We start from the raw sequence: 22,430 nt of genomic DNA on the forward strand, positions 1-22,430 counted from the left end.
ACGGATTAGTGATTTAAAAATAGTAGACCGTTGATATAATTTCCCCTTGTCTCTTTGCGATTTCCTTCACGCTCGCACGCAACTGCAACTTGTTCGATATCTTGTAGGGCTGCCAACTTAGGTTGCAACGAGATGTTGCCAGAAGTTCAATAAAAGGGGCAAAACTTTCCTGTAGATGGACAGTTATTGCATAAAATCAGCAAACGCATAAAGTAAAATTAATATTTATTGAAATTAAATAAATCTCGTTTATTGGCTTAGTAGTGTTGCCAACTAAAGTTGAATAAATAGTGTGCCCAGTGGCAAAAAGTATGTGGCCACAGTGCGTTGGTGTGCCCGTTCACCCAAGAGTAGGGTATCAAAGTCAAAATATCAAAAAATTATTTGAGGGCGCACGGTACGGACGTATTGACGGACGCCCGCTGTGTTGAGGCCAACTACAATACTCGATACTCGTTTTTTTTCTCTCGCCTCGTTCGGACGGCTCTCTGGCGTCTGGGAAAAGTGAACTTAATAAAATAAATAATTTTGAAAAAGTTAATGCGAATGCTGATGCATGTATTGGATTACGGGACGGTCGCGAACGGCGATCACATCGTTAACGGCCGAGGAGGCACCCACGGACGCTGCTGATCGAGTGCAAACCGAATTGTAAAATCGCCAGTGTGTTTTGCTCAAAAAAAAAGAAATAAATAAAAATAAGGCTGAAAACTAGCTGGCAGCCGGCGTTAATTAGCTTCAATTGGGCGAGAAAGGAGCCAAACAGCAATAATAACAACAGTGAACGAAATGCGAAGAAGAAGAAGCGGTGATCGCGTGTATGTGTAATCGAGTGTCTATCTGTATGTGTGCTCGAATGGAATGCAGTTACGAAAAAAGTAAATAAATAATTGAGAGCGCGCACAGGGTAGCCCCTCCGCCCACCCTCGCCAGCCACAATATCAGCTGCCCCCTCCTCACACTCCTTCTTCCATCATTTGGGCTATCTCCCATTATCTCTGCGCTCTTGTGTTCCGACGTGAGTGTATGTGTGCTTGTGTGTGAGTGTTTGTGTGTGTGTGAAAGAAATGCCTCGGCTAATGTAAACAGCGCAAAGAGAAACCCCCAAATGAAAAAGTAAAGAGCAAAAGAAAAAGCGCGCATCTCAGACTTACAAAAAAAAAAAAATCAAAATAAAAATAAAAAATTAAATAAAATTACACACGGAAAAAAAAAATGCCGAATCAATCGCAACACCACCTGCAGCCGCATCCCCATCACCTGAGGCCCCAGCAGCAGCAGCAGCAGCAACAACAACAGCAACAGCAGCAACACCATCGTCAGCAGCAGCAGCAGAACCACAGCGATTTTCCACTGCCGGATGGCTGGGACATTGCCAAGGACTTTGATGGCAAGACCTACTACATAGATCACATCAACAAAAAGACCACATGGCTGGATCCCAGAGACTGGTAAAAAAAAATAAAATACTTTTTTCCAATAAGAATTTAAGTACAATAAGCATTTAATTTAATTTTTTTTTTTAAATAATAAGTTATAAAATAGCCCATCACTTATTCAGGAAACTTCAGCCAAACAATAACAACAACAACAAAAAAAAACCCATATAAATTCCAATTCCAAAGCGCTCTCGAACCGGAAAGAAAAGGTGCGTTGCAGCTGCGATGGTATAAGTGTATAGGTGTATACGTGTATGGGTGTGTGAGTAAAGGAATGCGGCGATCGACGATCGTGTGATGGGGTGAGCAGAACGAGAGAGAGAGAGGGAGAGGGAGGAGAGAAACAAAGCGAAATAAATTACATATTTTTAAACAAGGCAAAAGCGGGCAAAACAAAACGTGGGAAGGGGGGGAAATAAAAACTTGAAGTAAACATTCCGATGCGATGATTAAGACTCCAAATATAACTGAACTCAACCGAGAGAGTGGCAACAAACAAAAAATGAATTGTAACGGCGAGGGAGGACGAAGGACGTAATGGTGGGGTGAGAGAGAGAGAGCAATGAGAGAGCAAAAGTTAAATAAAGCTCAGCGAATGATCTGCAAAAATAAAATACAAGAAAAAAAAAAAAAACTAACAAACTCATACGTAATGAGTGCGAGAGATCTGGCACGATCGGTGGGGTGGTGGAGTGGGGTGGGGTGGGATGGGGAGATTGGGAGAAAAAGCTGAGGAACCGCCACATCAGGCCATGTATCTCATAGATACATTTTACTCGCCGTTCGCTCGCTCACATTTTTTGTGCTGCGTCTCTGTCTAACCTATTTCTTTGTTGCTGTGTCTCGGATCGCTCTCTCTCTCTCACTCGCGCCATAAACAATTGCAAAATAATGTACGTTGGAATTTTTGCAGTTTCGAAATAATTGATTTCTGAAATTCTTCGCCCTCTCTAGAGATACACTGAGAATAATTAATAATATATTTATATTGATATTTGGTATAATTATTATTTTTTTGCAGTGTAAAGTGTGATTTTTAATACAAACATTTCCATTGTTTGTTTAAAAAAAAAAAGAAAAAAAAATGAAACATCTGCGCAGTTGTTGGGGTCATGCATCGCGGAGATTATAAATGCACACATGTGGCTGGAATGTTTGCCAAAGAAATGCTTTAGAAATAAATATAAAAAATTCCAATAAACCAAAAATTCAATAAATAAAAAATACAAAAAAATTTGAACAATAAAAGCGAGAAGCAAGCCAGGCCTCGGGGGGAGGCGGCCTTTAAAGACCTCGCCACGTTTCGACCAGAGCTCGCCACCTAAAATCACTAAAAAAATAAATAAAAAATAAATATCTATTTGAAAACAAGTACACAAGGTCGAATTATGGATACCCTTGACAAGCTAACCATAATAGCTTTTCTAAAATTGTTTCTAAAAATATTACAAAAAAATTATTAAGAGCTGTGGGTGGAAATATTTGAATTAAATTATGATTATTAATGATTTTTTTTTTTTAATTTTTCTTGGAATGTTGCTCATTATTGTCTCTCTTTTTTTTGTTGAATTTTTTTTTATAAACAAAAGTTAACAACGACTTGACTTGGCCATGCGATTTGGCATTTTTTCGCCGCCGTCTTCTCTTTTTTTTCTGATTTTTTTGGCCAATTGTTTAGGCCACAAACAAGGCAAGGCGGTGGAATATTTTGGAGTGTGTGTGTGTCTTTGGACAGAAACGTGTTTGGTGACAGTTTCTCGATCTATTCATAGGAGTACAATCGACAAAAAATCGACCAAAAAAAATCCAACCAAAAAAGCGCAATAAACGCGAAAAAATCGAGTTAAGAAATAGCAACAAAATGTTGGGGATAAAATAACTTGGCTCCAAGTCGAACTCGTTTGTTTTACATAAAAATACAAAAAAACACCAGGCCTAGCTAGCGAAAGCGGCTAAAATGATTGCTGTCATAAGTCGGACAGAGTGGCGCCAGCGGCGGGGGCTGGCAGTGGATGTTTATCTTTTCTATAAAGTATCTGCATGATTGAAGCGTTCTAGTTCTCTGGTTTCTACACCTGTGGCATTATGACTCCAGATTCTAGAGACTCTATAAAAATTTGCATAAAATTCAATTTGAGTTTTTGCAGCAAAAAGATGCATGTATGTATCTGTGTATCTATGTATCTATGTATCTATGTATCTAGAAATGTTGAGATATATTCGCCAGCATATGCAGTGGCGGCACTGGCCGGCCTGTACATGTACAAGCGACTTGGAAAGCTGCAAAACGGCATTTTTCATTTAATAAATTGCACAAGGAAACTGGCAGGAGGCAGTGGCAGGGGCAGTGGCAAGAGGTAAGGAGGCAAGGGGCAAGGCGGCAAGGAGGCAGCAAGAAAAGTGGAAAGAATGCAGATGCAATTGCCGTTTGTGGCAGCAACTCACAGTAGGCACTACCTTCTTGCCTTCAAAAACTAAATATTTTCTATTTAAATATTAATTTTAAATATAATTATAGAATAAATATGTTTTAAAGTTAAATAATTATTTAAAAAAAAAAGTATCTTTTAGTCAAAACGCACTGTAGATGGAGCAACAGATGCAGATACACAGCAACTGCAACAGCAGCATGCATTGCATTTGTGCAACAAGTATTTCCACTTAACAACAGCATCCAGGGGAGGAGGGTTGCCTGCCGCTGTTGCAGTTGCAGTTGCAGTTGCCGTAGCCTGCCACAAAGTGGAAGTCGAAGCCGTGATTACAATTTGATTACGCGCATGAATGCAACGCGCTTGCCACCATGCTGCTGCCAGCAACGGCAACAACATTTTCTAGTTTGTAGTCAGTCCGAAGCAGCTATGTACCTCTAAGCGTTAAAAATATTTTCTTTTGCACTTGCAACTGCTGTGGCAAGCTCTCTGGTCTATCCAAAGATAGGAGGCACTCGAGTACATAATGTATCTGACAGATACATAAGCCAACTCGCACCGCATGTTTTGCCCATTTTGGTGTCTGTTGCTTGCAACTTGCTACCAACTTAAGCAGGCTTTCCTGTCCTCGCACACACTTGTTGCATGTGTTGCATGTCAGTGGCGACGTTCTTCAGCAATCAACACTTGTGATTTTTATCAACCATAATGATTTCCTTTTCAACAAGTTGCTAATTAAGGGGGGAGGAGTGGGGGAATAGTGATGTGAGATTGGTATGTGGCATGCACCATGCACTCACTCCCTTTAGTTGCGAGTTCATTTAATCTGAAAGGAAGGCATTAGCATTAACTGTCACTGGTCATAATCAGGAATTCAGATAATAGTTTTAAATATTTATTTTAAATAATAATTCATTTTATATTCGGAACAGTACAGAAACTGCCTACGTGAGAAAAAAAATTAAGTTTAGAGTTTTGGCCATGGAGATTTTGAGTTTTGGTTTTAAGGTTTTGGATTTCAGTTTTCAGATTTCAGTTTTAAGTTTTAAGTTTTCAGATTTCAGATTTGGAGCTGGCCTGCACGCGCTATCCCCTGGCATTTTTGCTTATTTTTATTCGCTAATTTTGCTTCTGCCGTCTGCCATAATGCCATATGCTGAGCTGGCTCTCTGGCTGGCGGGAACTGTATCTGTATATAATATATTTATGTATCTACTGCCTGTGTATCCCCCTTCCTCCAGTTCGAATCTCTGCAAAGGTAGCAATTTTCCTCCAAGCAAGCAAGCAAGTGAAATGAAACGAAATCAAAATACAAGCTCAGGAATGTGCAGACTCGACATGAATGGTTAAGAGATACATTTCTGGGTTTGAGGTTTGAGTTTTAAATTATTATTTTAAAAATATAAAAGAGTAGTAATAGGTACAGTACTTCTCAAGGAGTCAAGGACTAGTCGGGACTATCCATTCCCTGTCCATATTACAAACATCTGTTGACCAAAAACTGAATTTTTTTAAAAGAGATTTCCAAGATTTGTATCTTTTTGGGTTCCTCTTCTCCTTAAAGGGTTCTACTTAGAAGGATACCCCCCGAAAGTGAATTAAAGTCAATCTTTGACTAAAATGCTTTATGAGATGGACCGAAGAGACATGCCACAAGATTTCAGTTCCCCTGTTGCCTTTGTTGCATGTATCTTTTGTGTGTTTTCCAGTAGCACTTTCCGAATGCCACAACATATTCTTAAAGTCTGCCCCCAAAAGAGATGCAGATGCAGATGCAGTCCGGATTGAGATTCCATTCGCTCTGCGGGAGATGATGATTAAGCTTGTATCTTATGGATGCAAGGCGGGGAGGGAGGAGGCATAATTAACATGAAGAGGCATGGAGGCAGGTCCCCTGGCAGAGGCAGTGGAATGCGGCATCCGAAGCGGTAACTGTGTATCTCGTAGGTGTTTTCGACTCTGGAATTTCGTTTTGTTGTCGAATTTATGGCCTAATGAAGTGATAAGGCAGCCAGAACGAGAGCGTCTTGAGCTGTGTATCTCTGGGATGCCACTCGAGTTGTATCTGTATTTGTAGCCATAGCTTTGTATCTTTTGCGAAGTATGTATCTGTGTATCTGTGAGCTGCGTGCGCTGTCAAAATGTTTACCGCAGAGCATAATTCATTCGCTTTTTGATTTTATTTTATTTGTATCTTCGCATTCTTCAGATACTTGAGCTGGAATTTATTGGTTTGTGGGTCAGGGTAAGATCTCAAATGGAAGGAATTAAGCGTGGAAGAGATACTTAAATATTTTTTTGAATTTTTCTGGTAACCATGTTTTGTCACACGCCCATCTCTAGATGCAGATACATAGATACATTTTAGAACATGGCTAAAAAGAAGCTGAAGCCAACTCGAAAACCGGCTCAGATGATGGGGGCTTGGCAAAAAAAAATTGTTGATTAAACTTCTTAAATGCGCAGAGCTGACATTCATGTCACAGCAACTGACTTTGCCTCATGCCTCCTGTTGCATGCCCCTCCTGCCTCTTACCTCCTCCTAGTGTGGAAAAATATGTACATAAATAAGGTTTTTTTTAAGAACTTGCAACATCAGAAGATCAAAATATTGTCAAGATTTTGGAAGAACTAACTAATATCTTCAACTAAAAAGTATCTTGACAATATGTATTTTTTGTTTAATATTTTAATCTGCCTTTTTTTTCAGTGCATGTATGCATTGCATACTTGATACATACATTCGTAGTAGCTTTGGCATTTAAGGCAATGCGCGCATTGCTTTAATAAATGCATTCACACACAGATACAGATACAGATACAAACAAACAAATTGCATTCAATTGGTGCCGCTGCTCCTGCTGCTGCTCCGAGTTCATAGCAACTTTGAAATATTTTCCAACAGCAACAACTACCGCTGCTGTCGTCGTCGCAGTCGCAGTCTCTGCCGCAGTTGCAGTTGCAGTCGCAGTCGCAGTCAGCCTATTTCCAAACACAAAATGCATTTACTTTACCTCGCTCTCGGCATTCCCAACGCCCCCTCTACCGCAAGTCGCGGCGTTCGTTCAACTAACCAACTGCACAGAGAGAAATATTTTTATTTTTAAGAAAAATAAATAAATACATACATACATCTGTTTTTTAAAAGATTAAATAAAAGAAATTTTTATTAAAAAGAAATAAAAACATAATTATAAACAAATATAGAAATAAAAATATTTAATAATTTTTTTATTTTGGTTTTTTTTGTTTTATTTATTATACCCTTGCAGAGGGTATTATAATTTTGGTCAAAAGTGTGCAACGCAGTGAAGGAGACATCTCCGACCCTATAAAGTATATATATTCTTGATCAGGATCACCTCCTGAGTCGATATAAGCATGTCCGTCTGTCCGTCTGTCTGTCGGTTTCTACGCAAACTAGTCTCTCAGTTTTAGAGCTATCGAGTTGAAACTTTGCACACATCCTTCTTTTCCTTGCAGGTAGTACATAAGTCGGAACGGCCGGGATCGGTCGACTATATCCTATAGCTGCCATATAACTGATTGATCGGAAATGCCATAACTTTGGTGTTTTTTAAGTTAGAGGGTTGGGAGTTTCTACACATGTTATATTTGACCAAAATATCTTATGTACAAAATTTCATAAGGATCGGCCGACTATATCCTATAGCTGTCATAGAACGATCGAAATTGGCATAACTTTGGTGTTTTTTAAGTTAGAAAGATGGGATTTGGTACAGATTCTATTCTGGGGAAAACAATGTGATCTGCCAATTTTCATAAGGATCGGCCGACTATAAACGATCCGCTATATATCTAATAAAATAAGATGGGTGGCGCCACCTAGCGGACTGCGACTGAACTGCAAGGGTATATCAACTTCGGCTCCGCCCGAAGTTAGCTTTCCTTTCTTGTTTTTGTTGTTATTTTTATTCCATTTTTTATATTATTATTATTTTTTTTTTTTCAATATTTTTAATTTGTTTTTATAATTTTGTTTTATTTTTTATATTTATTAATTGTTTTGTTTACTTTATTTTATTTATTAAATATATATATTTTTTATAATTTTTATTGGCTATTATATATTTTTATTTTTAAATGCTTAGTAGGCTCCTCGATTTCTCTCAGTGTTTAAATACCACTGCATAGTTTGTTGCTGTTATTGGGCTTGCCCCCAAGCAGCGCTGATCTTGTGTTGCTGTTGTTGGTATTTTTTTTTTTTTTTCATGTTCTGCTTTCCGTGCTCCTTCGCACACATTCGCTCCTCTCTCGCAGCCAGCCACTAGTTGTTGTTGTTGTTGTTGTTGCTGTTGTTTCCCAGCAGTACTGAAATTCCTGGCCCCGACTTTTCCGGCCCGAATGTCAAATTTCGATCGAAAAACAAAAACAATTCAATAAGGTTTGCTCTTCGAACGTCAAAACAAAGTAGGCGAACTAATTCTGCCGGCCCTCTGCTGCTGCTAGAGTTCGAAATTATGCATATTCGATATTAGTTATTAATCACTAATATTTTCTAGTCATTCTAAATATTTTGCCCGGAAAACTTTCACCCCATGGTTCAATGATTAAGGTATCTGCCTGTTAATCGTAAGGTCGTGGGTTCGATTCCAAGCGGAAAAGTCTTTATTATGAGTTGATTTTTGTTTACTTTCATTTTATTTTAATATCGCAGTCTCAAAATAAACTGTTATATTCAATAATTTTTTTTTAAACGGGGATTCTTAATAATTGAGATTGTTTTAAACATGCAAATTTGTAGAGGTATATTATAGTCAGTCACAAAGTACGCGCGATTCCTTGATAGCTTAGAGGCTTACATGTCGGTCCAGTATACAAAAGCACTAAGGTTCGAATCCCAGGGTGAGTAATTATTAAATATAGTTTTCAATATTAATAATGTAATGTTACTTAACATATTAATTTAGTTTACAACATATATTAACAGCAATTTTTAAGGAATACATAAAAAATATTGATTATCAGATTAGAAGAATGTAAGGGGAAATTTTTTTCTTTAATTTTGGGTCATGAATGCGACCTGATTTAGCCACGATTTTCAGCGCGGAATCATGCTTTCTTTTCGGGCCTGATTCCGCTCTGAAATTCAGGTCTGAATCAGGGGCGATTTCGAGACAATTTTCACGCCGGAATCCGGATTCGAAATCCGGGCGGATTCAAGGCTGATTCATGCCTGAAATCGAATTCCGGGCCGAGAGGACATTTTCAAAAATTTCAGTACAAAATTCCGGGCCGCTTGTTCTAGCTTTCCGGTTGGATTCCGGGGTGATCCGGGCGGATCCAGGGTGAATCCAGGGTGATTCCGGGGCGATTGGTACTGCTGGGTTCATAGCGTAAATAGCAAAGCTGGCCGTACAATTTTAGAAGAACTTGTCAAAACCGCATTCCTAAGCCTCTGCCGGCAGCGCAGTCGCCGCTTGTTCGAGTCTCTCGCTCGCTCTCATCGGCTGCTATGGTGTTGGTGCTCTGCTGGAGGCAGCAGCAGCAGCAGCAGCAACTGCAACTGCAACGAGTTATTTATGCATGTTTGTTTATTTGTTTGCTTCGCAGTAAATGATCACATACACGCATTCCTAGATACAGATACATTTTACGAATATACATATGTATGTATCTGATGGATACTATCTATGTATCTACGAGTAGCTGCGCATCTGCTGCCGCTAATAAATATTTTCAACGATATGTCGCTGCCAAGAACAACAGGAATATCTAAAAAGGCATTATATAATTCTCAAATATTAGTACTTTGATGGAAAAGTATCTTTTATGCCTAAAATGTATCTGAGAGATGTATAATAGTAGTATCTTGAAATATTTATAGTTACAGGAATATCTAAAAAGGCAGTATAATTATAATAATTCTCAAATATTAGTACTTTCATGGAAAAGTATATTTCAACAAGTATCTTTTATGCCTAAAATGTATCTGAGAGATGTATAATAGTAGAGTAAATCTGTTAATCTCTCGAAATATTTCCACTAATCACTAATCACCTCTCTGCTATTCAATCCACTTATCTTTATGATCCCCCCTCGACCCTGACCGCCATATTTTTTTGTGCGAAGCAACATTAGAACCCCAAAAGAACCCCAAGAACAACAAAAATTCCTTAATCAATGGAAGCCAATCGGTTATGGCCGGCAGCTAAACTTAAAACAACGCAAAAAAAAAAATTTGAAAAAAAAAAAATAATAACAAAAATTCCATGTATGCCACGAGCGCTTACCATAAAATTGGAAATCTTTCAAGTTCTTTCCATTCGATTTCATGGATTGTGAGTGTGTGAGTGTATAAGTGTGTGTGTGTGGGTGTGGGGGGGCTAGTGTGTGAGATAAACAAACAAATAAACTAAAAAAAAAAATACAAAAAAAAAAATGCCAGATATCTTGGAATTTTGGTTTCGTTTCAAACGGAATTATATAGAAAATATTGTTATGGCATATTAAGGAGAACTCTAGACTCGACAGTCTACAGTCTACAGATTAGGGGGGGAATACATACATATGTACATAATTTATTTAATGCCCCGGTGTCAAAAATAACAGCGAACAACAAATTTGGCTACATTTTTGCATAAAAAAAAAAAACACAAAAAACACAAAAAAAATCTTCAACAAAAGCATATTTATTTTTAAAACAAAAGACAAAAAAAAAAAGGGGGAAAAAAATAAATACAGCAAACAACAGAAATGTTAATTGGCCCATTTGACATGCGGCATTTCTTGTTCGTCCCGCTACCCGACTTGCCCCCATCTGCCACCATTTGGGGCAGCTAGCAGCCATCAGCTTTCATTTGTCTTATTGTTTTTGTTGTTATTGTTGTTGTTGGGGAATGGCATGTAAGAAACGGAAAACAAAATATTGTATAAATATTTCAAATAATTTTTTGTTTTTTTTTTTTTTGGCCATGATGTGAATTCCCAAACTGTCTACAAAAGTCCGAAAAGTAGATATATTTTTATAAAAATAATTTCTCTGTTCGTGCCCGAAATTGCCAAACAGTCTGCGAAAAGTAGACATTTTCTGCCATAAAATGGGAAAAAGGTGAAGGTTTCAGTTAATCCCTTAAAATCATAAAAATATCTATAGGATTTATGATATATCAGAGTATCTATAAGACTATATCCATCATAGAACAGTATAGTATAGTATCTAAATACCTTCATAGAAACTATACACTTTTTTTAAAACTAATTTGTAAATAAAATATTTTTTTGCATAATTTTAGAGTCTGAAAACTTTACCAAAAGTAGACATTTTTTACAATAAAATGGGAAAAAAGATGAAGGTTTCATTTAATCCATTAAAATTATAAAAATAAATGTAAGATTTATGATCCATCTTTTTTAAACAAATTTGTTGGAAAATAATAAAATAAAAGATATAATAGAATAAAAGATAATATAAAAACTTTAAAGTCAATGTTACCAAACATACAAATATTTTACAATTAAATGGAGTAAAAAAAAGATTAAGATTTAATTTAATCTATTTAATTTTAAACAAATTATTTAAAATAATATCTATAAGACTTCCGGAAACTATAACCATTTTTTGAAACTAATTAGTTTGTAAATAATAAATAAAATATTTTGCATAATTGATGAAAAAATGTAATCTACGAAATAATAAAAAATATCTATAATTTTAAGAGAAAAAAAATGCAATTTTTGAAAAGCTCTTGGAACTGAAACTCCCATAGCAAATTATAGGATGGAACCAAGGCATTACCATATTTCTAAAGAAATGGTTGAAATTCCCAACAAAATCGCCTCCAAAACCACCTCCTCCGCCACCAGCTCCTCCTGCTACCCTAAAGATACCCACCCATGTGTAGATGCATATTCCCACCGAGTACTTGCATATTCCCAGTATTCTTGGGGGCCATTTGCTCTCCGCCCTCCGGGGTTCGTTCGATTCTCCGATTCACACACATACTGGCCTGGCCTGGCCTGGCCTGGTGTGGTGTGGTGTAGTCATGTCGTCGTCTGGAATGCGGAGCCCCAACACAATGGAATGAGGAATGGGCAGATCGAGTAGACTTCCCCCTTTGCCAAGCGGGCTAAATTCTATCAGATACGATATATACACGAGTATGACGATCGGGTGAATATAATTTTGAGGCGGAGACATTGACGTTGACGTCGTTGGCTGCGTTTTGCGTTCGCATTCACGTTTTTTTCGCCTTATTATTTCAATACCCAGTACAATATGCGCACATAAACATATAAAGATACACAGATATCGTATATATATATATATATATATATATGTATGTATATGAACGGCGATCGCGGTCGCTCGGTTGCTCTGGTATGTGAAGGTCGCAACAGTTGTTTTGTTAATGACAGAGTACAGCGGCGATCGAGGGGCCAAACATCTCAAATATACATATATATATACTATATTCATGGAGGAACTAGAGATACAATATAAGTGCACTGCATGCCTTCCCCAAAAAAATACAGAAACAGAAACACCTCAAGATGGTTACTCTCTATGCCATGTATCTTTGTATCTTTTGTATGTTCTTCACTGATTCCCGGAACCGACTAATGCCAGTCCAAGTCCAAAAGAAAACTGCACAGGTGGACACTTTGAAGTTGAAAGAGTTTCACCAAAAACAAAAAGCTAAAAACAAACTTTGCATTTGTTCTTGACGCTCCCAAGGTTTCCCCAACAGATACAGTACGAATATATAATAGATATGTATCTGGCAGTTGCGAGTGGGCGTGGGGGCATGTTTCCGAGTTTTTGTGTCGAATTTAAATCTTTTCCCGAGCATTCCGAGAATTCTTGTTGACGTATTTGTTTAGTTTGTTGCTAATATATACCGATTAGAGGTAGTTTAGTTGATTAAACTTGATTTACTCAAATAGTTTCATGGCTTCTGAGGGTGATAAGAGGCCTATTGTGCTAGTTTTTTCCAAAAGGCGATGCTGCATAACGTACGGCTATAGATGATTTAATGGATTTAATGGTCTGATGGCTGGTTTTGTATCCAGAGCACAGACTGGGAAATGCCATCCCATCGCAACCTGTCAAGAGTGCCTTTTGTGCTATTTTTCTCAAGGGGAGCTGCCACATAACGTACGGCCTGTAGTAACTATAAATGATTTAATAAAAATTAGATTTTTGAAGGCATTTTTGGGCATGTTTTGTATCCAGAACACAGACTCATGAGTGCCTTTTGTGCTAATTTTCCCAAAAGGCGCTGCCGCACAAAGTACGGCCTATAGTAACTATAGATGATTTAATAAAATTGAGATTTCTGAAGGCATTTTTGGGCAAATACCATCCCATCGCAACCCGTCAACAGGCCATTCAAAATCATAAATTTCAATTAAAGTTTATTTTGCTTCTGGCCCGTCCAAGTGCCTGCCTGTTTGTTTATGTTCATGGATTCATATTCTATGAATTTTTTGTTGAATAGTTCATTTGTATGCAGTCGGCGTGTGGTGCTCATGGCGCAAAAATTTATTTCAATTGTTCGCTTTGGAATTTATGGCAGACATTTTGTGATTTCGAAAACCGAAAACCGGCTACTATAGCGAAGAATTTCGAGAGTCCAAGTCCCAAGTCATGATGTGACTAATGTGATCGGCCCACGGACTTGAAACTTACGGACCGTAATTGACACCCACTTGTGGTTCGAACTGGCTGAGAGTGGGTTGGCTGGGAAGAAATTTGTGCATCCCATTGGCCAGATGTGGAAACACTTTCCTAGATAACCGGCAACACAAAACTGTGTTGCCTTATCTCACGACCCAACGCATGCGCAGTTCATTGACTCCCCGAGTGCCTCCAAGGGGGGCATGAAAATATTCAAAAAAATGCATCGAGGTTGGATCGTAAAATGCATTTGATAAGCTTCCCACTGGGGGGAGCAGTTGGGGAGCAGGACAGTGATTTCCGCTTTTTATCTGCGGCGGAAGGAAGTGCAAGTGTGAGATAGACGAGAGATGCGAACAGGAAATGCAGTTAATATACACCATTATTCTTTTTCCATAAATGCCAGAGTAGAAATTCCAGTGGGTACAGTGGGTATGAAGCTCACAAAAGCAACAAACATGCCACAACAACGAGCGATAAGATAAAACGCCGTACGACCTTTATAGCGTAATTTGATTAAGCTCGAAAATATTTGTGAGCTGACAGATAATGGAACTCGGCGGCGGCGGCGGCGGCGGTGGCGGCACAAATAACATTTTTTTTGAAAATAATGCGAGTGATTAAAATGAAACTTTTGAATCTTTCTCAAGCATCTGCCTTCTGGTGATCATGATTTGTGATTTATTTTCATTCCAAAACAGGTCTATAAATAGCTATGGTTATTTGCTTTTATAATTACTTTTATAACTCTCTGTAATCTCGAAAGAGATTACCAGTTTTCTAACAAGATATAGCTCAGATAACAGGCTCATACTACAGTTAAGATACTATATACTCTACTTCAGATACTCTATTTCACTTTAAATTTCTGAGAGATTCTTAATTAATTGTTTTTAGATCAAACTCGATCTGATTCGCGACCTTTAGAATTATTAAGAATTTATGATCCGCACTGTAGCTCATTGCCTGGCCATAAAACTATTTCACAATCCACATTAAAAGCTATTTGTGAGATACATTGGAGGTATGCCAAGGTAATGGCTGATCGAATTGGGTTATAAATACGAAGATTATATGATTCTAGAGCCAGTCTCTCGATGGAGAATATAAACCGGAACACTTGCGGCTTCAGTTCCGGCAAAGTAAAATAATTGAAATGGATTTTAGATCTGGTGGCTACGTGACTAGATTGCCAGTTTATGGGCCTATTTCGGATGCTTATTTCGGATCGAGTCTCGGCTCGGATTTGAATTGCTAAACGATCTCTCGAGTCTATAGCTATGAATGGCCAGCTAATTTTCTGATTCTGATTCCCATGATTCTCATTAAAAGCTATTTTTTTTGAGAGTGGGGGATCTGGAATTCCAAGTTTTCTGATAAAAATAAACTTTAAAAATAGAGTTTTAAAGCGGGTGTTAGACTGTCGAGTTTGAAGGAGTTTATGGACCGCGAATTGGCTTTAAACTGGACATGAAAAGTGGAATAATGACAACTTCTATGGTCTCTGAAATATTTTTGTTCAGAAACCCGTTTTCCAGCCAATTTATTACAACTCTTGCCCCGCCGCGCCATAAATATTTTGTTTACAATATACTCTAATTTATGCAGATTTCTGGTCCGCATATCGAACTGCCAAAAAGGCCAACAAGTCGTTAGTCGCCTCGTTAGTGTTGCCAGTGAAGCCCTATTACTTTCTGACCATTTTCATTGATTTTTTCCCACTCGATTCAGTCTTAGGCCCTTCAACGTACTAGTCTGAGGTCAAGCCCTAATGGAAAACCCTTAAAAATTAGCATACTCTTTGGATTCTCTTATTTAGTTAATTTTACCGAATTTAATTGCCATTTACTGAGCCGCACTTGACACCTGTCGGGTGTGGATGATTGGACTGGATGATGGGTAGAGCCACTCTTTGAGGGAATCACTCCTAACTTTTTGCTATCTTGGCATTTGAAAGACAACCTCTTTTTGGTTTAAAAGATAAAAACAAGTCACGCGGACAATACAATTAAATAATTGATGGAACTATAAATATTATTTGAAAATATTGAGTTTCAAACCAGGCAACTGTCACATGTCCCCCTACAGTCTTTTGTGTTTATTATTTTCAATAAAATTCTCTTTGTTTCAAAGTTCTCTGGCTCCAAGTCTATGTGTTTTCTGTGTCACCTTTTCTTTTGTCTGCCAGAGTGCAGTGTGGATGAACCTTGTTCCGCTTATTAATCAACTCCATTTAGTCTAGTGTAGAATGGGGCCTGCACTTTTTTTGATAATCGGCTATCGCGAATGCCCCTGCGATATAGCCTGGAGTTCCTGCCAAAATGCACGTAATACTCTTTTTTTTCTAAATGGGTTATAGTTCTCTTGTTTTTCTTGACTTTGTTTAAGATTAAGAACTAACTGCTAAACGTGCCATCTTCAAGATATCTAAGTAGGTAATAAGATTGCTTATGATTTCCTCTTTTCTTACCAAAGACCTCCAATATCTCAGTAGTATTGTTTCCAAGGGGGAACACTTTTTATGGCATCCGGTGCTCTAGACGTCATCGATTGTTATCTGGGTATTTTACGTATGTTTGTTTAATAAATCCTAAGAAATTGCGCCTCTGATTAGCTAATCTCGAGTTGCCAAGTTGTTTCTTGGCACTTCCATCGATCGATCGGCAGAAACAAGCCTTCGTATCAGATTTAGATTTCGAAATGGAAAAGAAAGAAAGGCTATAGCTGTAACAGATATGTATCTAAATGGTCAAATATTCTCAGAAAATGGAAACAGACAGACTGTCAGTTGAGCTGCAATCTGTATCTGTATCTGCGTATCTGTAAACAGGCGAGCTACCGATACTGCCAGATACATTTTCAATTCTAGACAATGGCAGACCTCTGGCAGTCCACCCTATCGCTATGAATCACAGCGATTAGTTTTCAATTCTTGTTATAATTTATTTTATTTAATTAAATGGGAGTTAATATTAAAAGATATCTTGAAGCCATCTAGCTAGTTTCTGGAGCCAAGAAGCTATAGTGCAATGAACTGCAAGCCCAGCCGCAGAAGGCGAATTCCAATACGATGATTAACCAACAGGCCTTAAAGAAAAACAAAATTCCATAAACATGGCTATAAGCGAGTGTTTGTGTCTATTTTTTTTTAACAATCCATCCAATGGCGATTAGCAATTATCGTTGGAATGCGAAACTGCTGTTGTCTGATTCCGATTCTGATATTGAAATTAGGGTTTCTGGTGGAAAAAAAATAAACAGGAGACTCTTGCAGTCTTGACGTTGGTAAGACTTTGTCATCGCCATCAGCTTTGGAATTCTTATTGTTTTGCTTTCTTGGCCAGCTATGTGCCATACCTTTCCCTGCCTCGATAAGATTAGAGCCGGAGGAGGCATTTGGCAACAACAAACAGAGCCCGAGACATTCCGCCGCATGGTTGCGGCAAAATAGCGCTCTTTTTTTTTTTTTTAGCCAACTTTTTAAGCAAAAATGCACACACAGGAAATGCCCATTAATCTTATCGAATTGGCCAGGCTAACTGGCGTGGGAACAGGGCCATTACCATCTCAAAATATTCATTTTTTTAGTTACACAAAATTTTTCATTTTTTAGTTACACAAAACCGCAAACGTTCGAGGACTGTGTGGGCGATGAACTGCCCATGGGCTGGGAGGAATCCTACGATCCGAACATCGGCCTCTACTACATCAACCATCTGGCCCAGAGCACCCAGCTGGAGGATCCGCGCCAGGAGTGGAAGAGCGTCCAGGAGCAGATGCTGAGTGACTACCTGTCCGCGGCCCAGGACCAGCTGGAGAACAAGCGCGAGATGTTCGACGTCAAGCAGCAGCGACTGCTCTGGGCCCAGGAGGAGTACAATCACCTAAAGCTGGCCGCCAGTCGAAGCAGTTGTAAGTATTATTTTTTAAAAATTATTAATTAAATACTAATCCTCTATTACCTGCAGTGTGCTCCTCTTCGAGCTCCATGAGCCGGCATGATCCCGAGCTGCTGAGAGCCGACCTAATGCTGGCCCGGGAACGAGTCCATCAACTGAAGCAGGAACTCAACCATATCACCAACGACATATCCTACACGGAGCGCGGCATGAACACTCTGTACTCTGTGGGGGAGAAGATCAACGCCAGGCAGAATGGATGCTATGACATCGCTGAGGTGCAGGCCATTCGGGAGGAGATGCTGAAGGTGCACAAGTCCCTGGTGTCCGGGGAGAAGGTGCGCGAGGAGCTGATGCGCAGTCTGGTGCAGATCAAGAACGAGCTGAGCCGCCAGCAGATCAGCGAGGAGAACTCCGACCTGGCATCGCCCTTCGACCGGGTGTGCGTGGCCAGCCAGACAGATCTGTGTGGGTCCACTGGTGACAACCTGAATGGGGGCGCCCGGTTCGCGGAAATGGCCAAGACCAAGCTGCAGTACGCCGAGTGGCGGAAGCACATCAAGAAGCTGCAACAGCAGCTGGCCGATCATGTGGAGCGCATCGAGCCGGGCCAGCTGGAGTCCGACAAGGACCGTATTCTGCTCATCCAGGAGAAGGAGAAGCTGCTGAACGACCTGAATAGCATCTCCCTGAAGTCGCGCAGCGAGGAGGAGAAGCGGGTGATCCAGCAGACGCGAAACAAACTGGAGGAGGACCTCAAGGAGGCCTACGAAGCCAACAACACCTGTGTGGCCAATCGCCTGCGCTTCCACGAGGAGAAGCAGCTCCTGCTGGACAAACTGCAGGAGGCCCTCAAGTCCACCAAGCTACTGGAGGAGCGGCTGAAGTCGTTCTCCTCCGAAAGCACCTTCTCGATCAGCAGCGGCAGTAGCCTGGGCTCCCTGTCCACCGCCAGCAGCAAGAGTGCTCTCAGCTTCACGGACATCTACATAGATCCCTTTGCCGTCGACTCGCCCATTGATGTGGTGGACCTGAGACGGCGCTCGCAGCGATTGTTCCAGCAACACCAGCGCCTGCATCCAGTGCATCCTGGCCTGCAGCAGCAGCAACAGCAGCAGCAGCAATCCTCGGAGGTGTCCCTGTCGCCGCGCAGCAGCCTGTCAATGGAAACGCCGCCCGCCTCGCCGATGAAGTATAATCCAGGTGCAGATCCAACCACTCCAGCCCTCAAAGAGGAGCCAACCTATGCCAATGCCCTGCCCGCACCGCCCGCCTACACAGCCCCGCCCCCAGTGCCGGTATCGGGCGTTCGAGCCCGACCATACGACCTAGATTCCACTGTGCTGGATTGCATGATGCTGGAGGCCAAGCTGCAGAAACTGAACCTGGGCACGCCGCTCAACCTGGCCGCAGCGCCATTGTCTCCGATATCGGAGAAGCCGTCGCTGCTGGACCTGCCGCAGGAGATGCTCAGCAGGTCCTCCTCCACGTCCAACACGCGATCCGTGTCGGCGGCCGTCAGCAATGAGTCGGTGGCTGGGGACTCGGGTGTCTTTGAGGCATCGCGTGCCCATCTGCCACGCAAGGAACTGGCCCAGGTCCAGATTGGACTCAAGTATCTGAAGCTGGAGGGAGTCTTGGTGGTGTCTCTGGAGCGGGCCAACAATCTCCTGGCGCTCTGGACCGCCTCGGCAGACAATTCGCAAGTGTAAGTTGATTTTTTTTTTATTTTTAACTTAAATACTTAAAAAGTAATACAATTTTTTTGAAATTTTAGATACCTACGTGCTGCCTTGCTGCCCAATTCGCTGACCTCCATTCGGACAAAGGCGCTGGGCGATTTCCAGAAGCCCGTCTTCAATGACACCTTCGCCGTGCCTATCACGCTGGACAAGCTGCTGACCAAGAGCCTGCAGGTGACGGTAGTCACCATGACGGGCCAGAAGGAGGAGATCATTGTGAGTACCAAGACTGGACATTCCATAGTCGGATCTAACTAATTTCTATCCTCAATTCAGGGCACAGTTCAGATCAGCATGGCGGAATTCAACCCGGAGGACTCCACCCTAAAGTGGTACAACGTGCTCAGCTCCAAGTTCATTCCCACCTTTGAATCCCTGGACCTGCCCTCCACCAGTGCCGCAGCAGCTGCTGTCGCCGTGGCTGCCAGTAGCTCCGCGAGCAACAGCATTCGGGAGGAATCTTCGGACGAGTCCACCATTACCTCCTCGCAGACCTCCACGCTGACGCGCAACCAGGCGCCGCCCATGGAACTGCAGGCGCAGATCGCCGAGGAGCAACCAGAGCAGGACGGTAGCGACGATGACGACGACGACGACGAGGAGGAGGACGACAACAACAAGAAGATCATCCGCGAGGTCGCAGTTGGCCTCATGAACTGTAAGGCGATATGCTCTTCTTATTTATGAATTTTACAATAACTTTCGTTCCATTAACCATCACAGCAGGCTGCATGCTGGACACCTACCTGCAGAACATGAAGCAGGAGTTCGCCGACAAGGAAACGAATACGGACTGCGCCTTCCTGCCGGAGAAGTCCCGCGGCCAGTCCCAGATGATGGATGACAGGCCGGTGAAGCGATCCCAGACCTTCACGCCCTCGGCGGCCGTCAGCAAGAATCGCTACAACTGCCGGCTCAATCGCAGCGACTCGGATTCCGCGATGCATTGCGGAGTGGCTCCACACACCTTCCAGCGTGGTGCCGCCGAGCGGCGGTCCCTGCGCTTCCACACCAAGGCTCCCAAGTCAGTCACAAGTAAGTTTAAACCAAAATACTTAAATTTTAAGAAAATAAACTAAAATTATAAACTATTCCCTGACTAGAACTGCATCATACTCACATACCACGCACCAGTTTGGACTTGGAGCTGGACCTGCAAGCCCAGCACAGCAAACTGTACTTCCTTAACGATCAAATCGCCAAGCTGCAGAACCTCAAAGAAGTGTAAGTGAAGCTTGGATGAGATCCGAGAAGAACTCTCCCTAATAATATCCATATTTGCAGTTTGCAGAAGGCCTGCGAGAACAAGGATCCTCTGATTGCCGCGTGGGCCATTGAGAACGAAGAGTTCCAACGCCTGGTGGCTCGGGCCGATCCCGCCAAGTGTCCTGAGGAGCGTCAACTCCAAAAGCTGCTAATGAAGACCGCCAAAGAGATACACAAGCTGCGAAAGACCAAGGTGCCCAAGGGTTGCCCTGATCTAGTGTCGTTCAAGTAAGGATTCCCTCCCGATCCTCAAATATACATTTTACTAATTATAATTATTTGATTGCAGGGAGAAGATTACTTTCTTCACGCGCAAGGGTATGTCAGTGCCGGAGTTGCCCAGCGAATTCACCTTGCCCGAAGCCAATCCCATCGAGGAGGAGGAAGAGGAGGAGGAGGAGGACGAGGATGAGTTCTACAATGCCGCTGAGACGGCCATTGCCATCAATACGGCCCTGGTGGCGAGCAACAATCGAAACAAGAATCTCACCGATCACCTAAATCGAGTTTCTAACTATGCTGCGCCCAAACCACCAACTATACCAGCCCCTCCAGCAGCTTCTCCAGCAGCTCCAGCCGGCTCCAATCCTCCTTCAGCAACTCCTTCAACCACTCCGGCTACTCAAGCGACTACCACGGCAGTTCCTGTTCCCGCTGATGATAACAATCCGGAGCAGCAGCGCTACGACTATGTTGTGGATCGCACTTATGGCGTTGAGGTCTAACCGCCTCGTCCGCCGCAGCATCGCGCGCCCCCCATCGCTGTACATTTTTGTAATTAATTTAGTATTTATTTTCACTAAGCGAAAAGTATTTATGTGTATAAACAACTGATGTAACAAATATCTGTGCCTTATAGAGAACGTGAGAGAATGTAGAGGAGATGCGACCATGCTAGAAATGATATAATTATGCCCTAGACCTAAGCACTATTTTTATAATTAGTTTAAAAACGTAGAGTAGGCAGACCCAACTAGACCCGTGGTCAGTTGTACAAATTGACCCCCCCCACTGATGACCATATAGGAGCAACTAAGAGATACAAAACCACCATGCCCCCCACCCAGAAATAATAATAATAATAATAACAGCACCCCGCCCAAAAATTCAAAAAGAAAAACGCGCACATTGTGCGTTCAATGAGCCCCCTAACTTCATATTGAAACCAACTGTATTTATAAGACTTGAGAAATGAAATGATACGAATGTTTATAAATATTTTTATACACGTCTAGGAATAATAATAATACCACCTACCGCTTTGACTACCCAAGCCACTCAAGCCCAAGCCACGTACACAAAACATGAACGAAGTGAAATATTTATTGTATTTTATTGATGGATGAGCGTATATAGCCCTCGAATCCGATCGGTTAGATTAGTTAGCTTGCGTTTTTGTTAAGCTCAAAACGAATTCTTATAATAATAATTTTTTTTATAAAAAAATCCTATGAAATCCTATACAAAAAAAAATATACAATAATAATAAATGAATAAACCACATAAAAAGTGAATGTACCATATTAGATAATCGTCGCCTATTTTAACGTTAAGAGACCCATGAAAGCCCAAGCCTAGACTATAGAAGCCCCCATTGAAAAGCGCAAAAACCTTGTTATGCTTTCCCAAGCCAACCTGTTGAAACTGTCTTTGCCACGAAGCACTGAATTTTTAAGAAAATGATATGAAATTATCCTCAGCTCTAGTTTAGTATAGGTTTTGTGCGAAGCTTTTCTGTTGTTTATGTTTTCACTAATCCAACCTCCGACCCCATCTCCCCAAGAAACCCACAAAACTAGAGTTAGTAGAGCGAAGAGTCCCCACGCATATTTTTTCAATACTGTAGTAATTTTAGTTTTAATAAATTATATGAAAGTGAACATGTATGTATATTGTAATTGTGCAATAAACAAACAAAAAAATACTGACATAACATTAAATAATGTGTATTAATATGATGGATTTCAATTTTATTTCAGAAAACTGAAACTATTAAAAAGAATATCTTTATTTAA

At 40.9% G+C, this 22,430-nt stretch overlaps 1 protein-coding gene across 1 annotated transcript; it reads left to right on the forward strand.

The window, feature by feature from the left end:
• Positions 1 to 342: 342 nt before the first annotated feature.
• Positions 343 to 22,355, forward strand: LOC6500911 (protein kibra). The gene is made up of 9 exons (XM_001954115.4): positions 343 to 1,451; positions 17,122 to 17,420; positions 17,477 to 19,115; positions 19,185 to 19,365; positions 19,426 to 19,807; positions 19,873 to 20,184; positions 20,253 to 20,373; positions 20,434 to 20,643; positions 20,705 to 22,355. Exons 1-9 carry the CDS (start codon positions 1,216 to 1,218, stop codon positions 21,138 to 21,140), a joined length of 3,816 nt encoding a protein of 1,271 aa, XP_001954151.1. The 5' UTR covers positions 343 to 1,215; the 3' UTR covers positions 21,141 to 22,355.
• The last annotated feature ends 75 nt before the right edge of the window (positions 22,356 to 22,430 follow it).

This window comes from Drosophila ananassae, chromosome 2L, assembly GCF_017639315.1.
Source record: "Drosophila ananassae strain 14024-0371.13 chromosome 2L, ASM1763931v2, whole genome shotgun sequence".
Taxonomy (NCBI): domain Eukaryota; kingdom Metazoa; phylum Arthropoda; class Insecta; order Diptera; family Drosophilidae; genus Drosophila; species Drosophila ananassae.

Excerpts from the sequence above, each read along its gene's own strand:
- LOC6500911 (XM_001954115.4), top strand. The coding sequence starts at position 1,216 with ATGCCGAATCAATCGCAACACCACCTGCAGCCGCATCCCCATCACCTG. Across the intron at positions 19,366-19,425 it reads GCCAGAAGGAGGAGATCATT|GGCACAGTTCAGATCAGCAT; the intron begins GTGAGTACCAAG and ends TCCTCAATTCAG. Across the intron at positions 19,808-19,872 it reads CGCAGTTGGCCTCATGAACT|CAGGCTGCATGCTGGACACC; the intron begins GTAAGGCGATAT and ends TAACCATCACAG.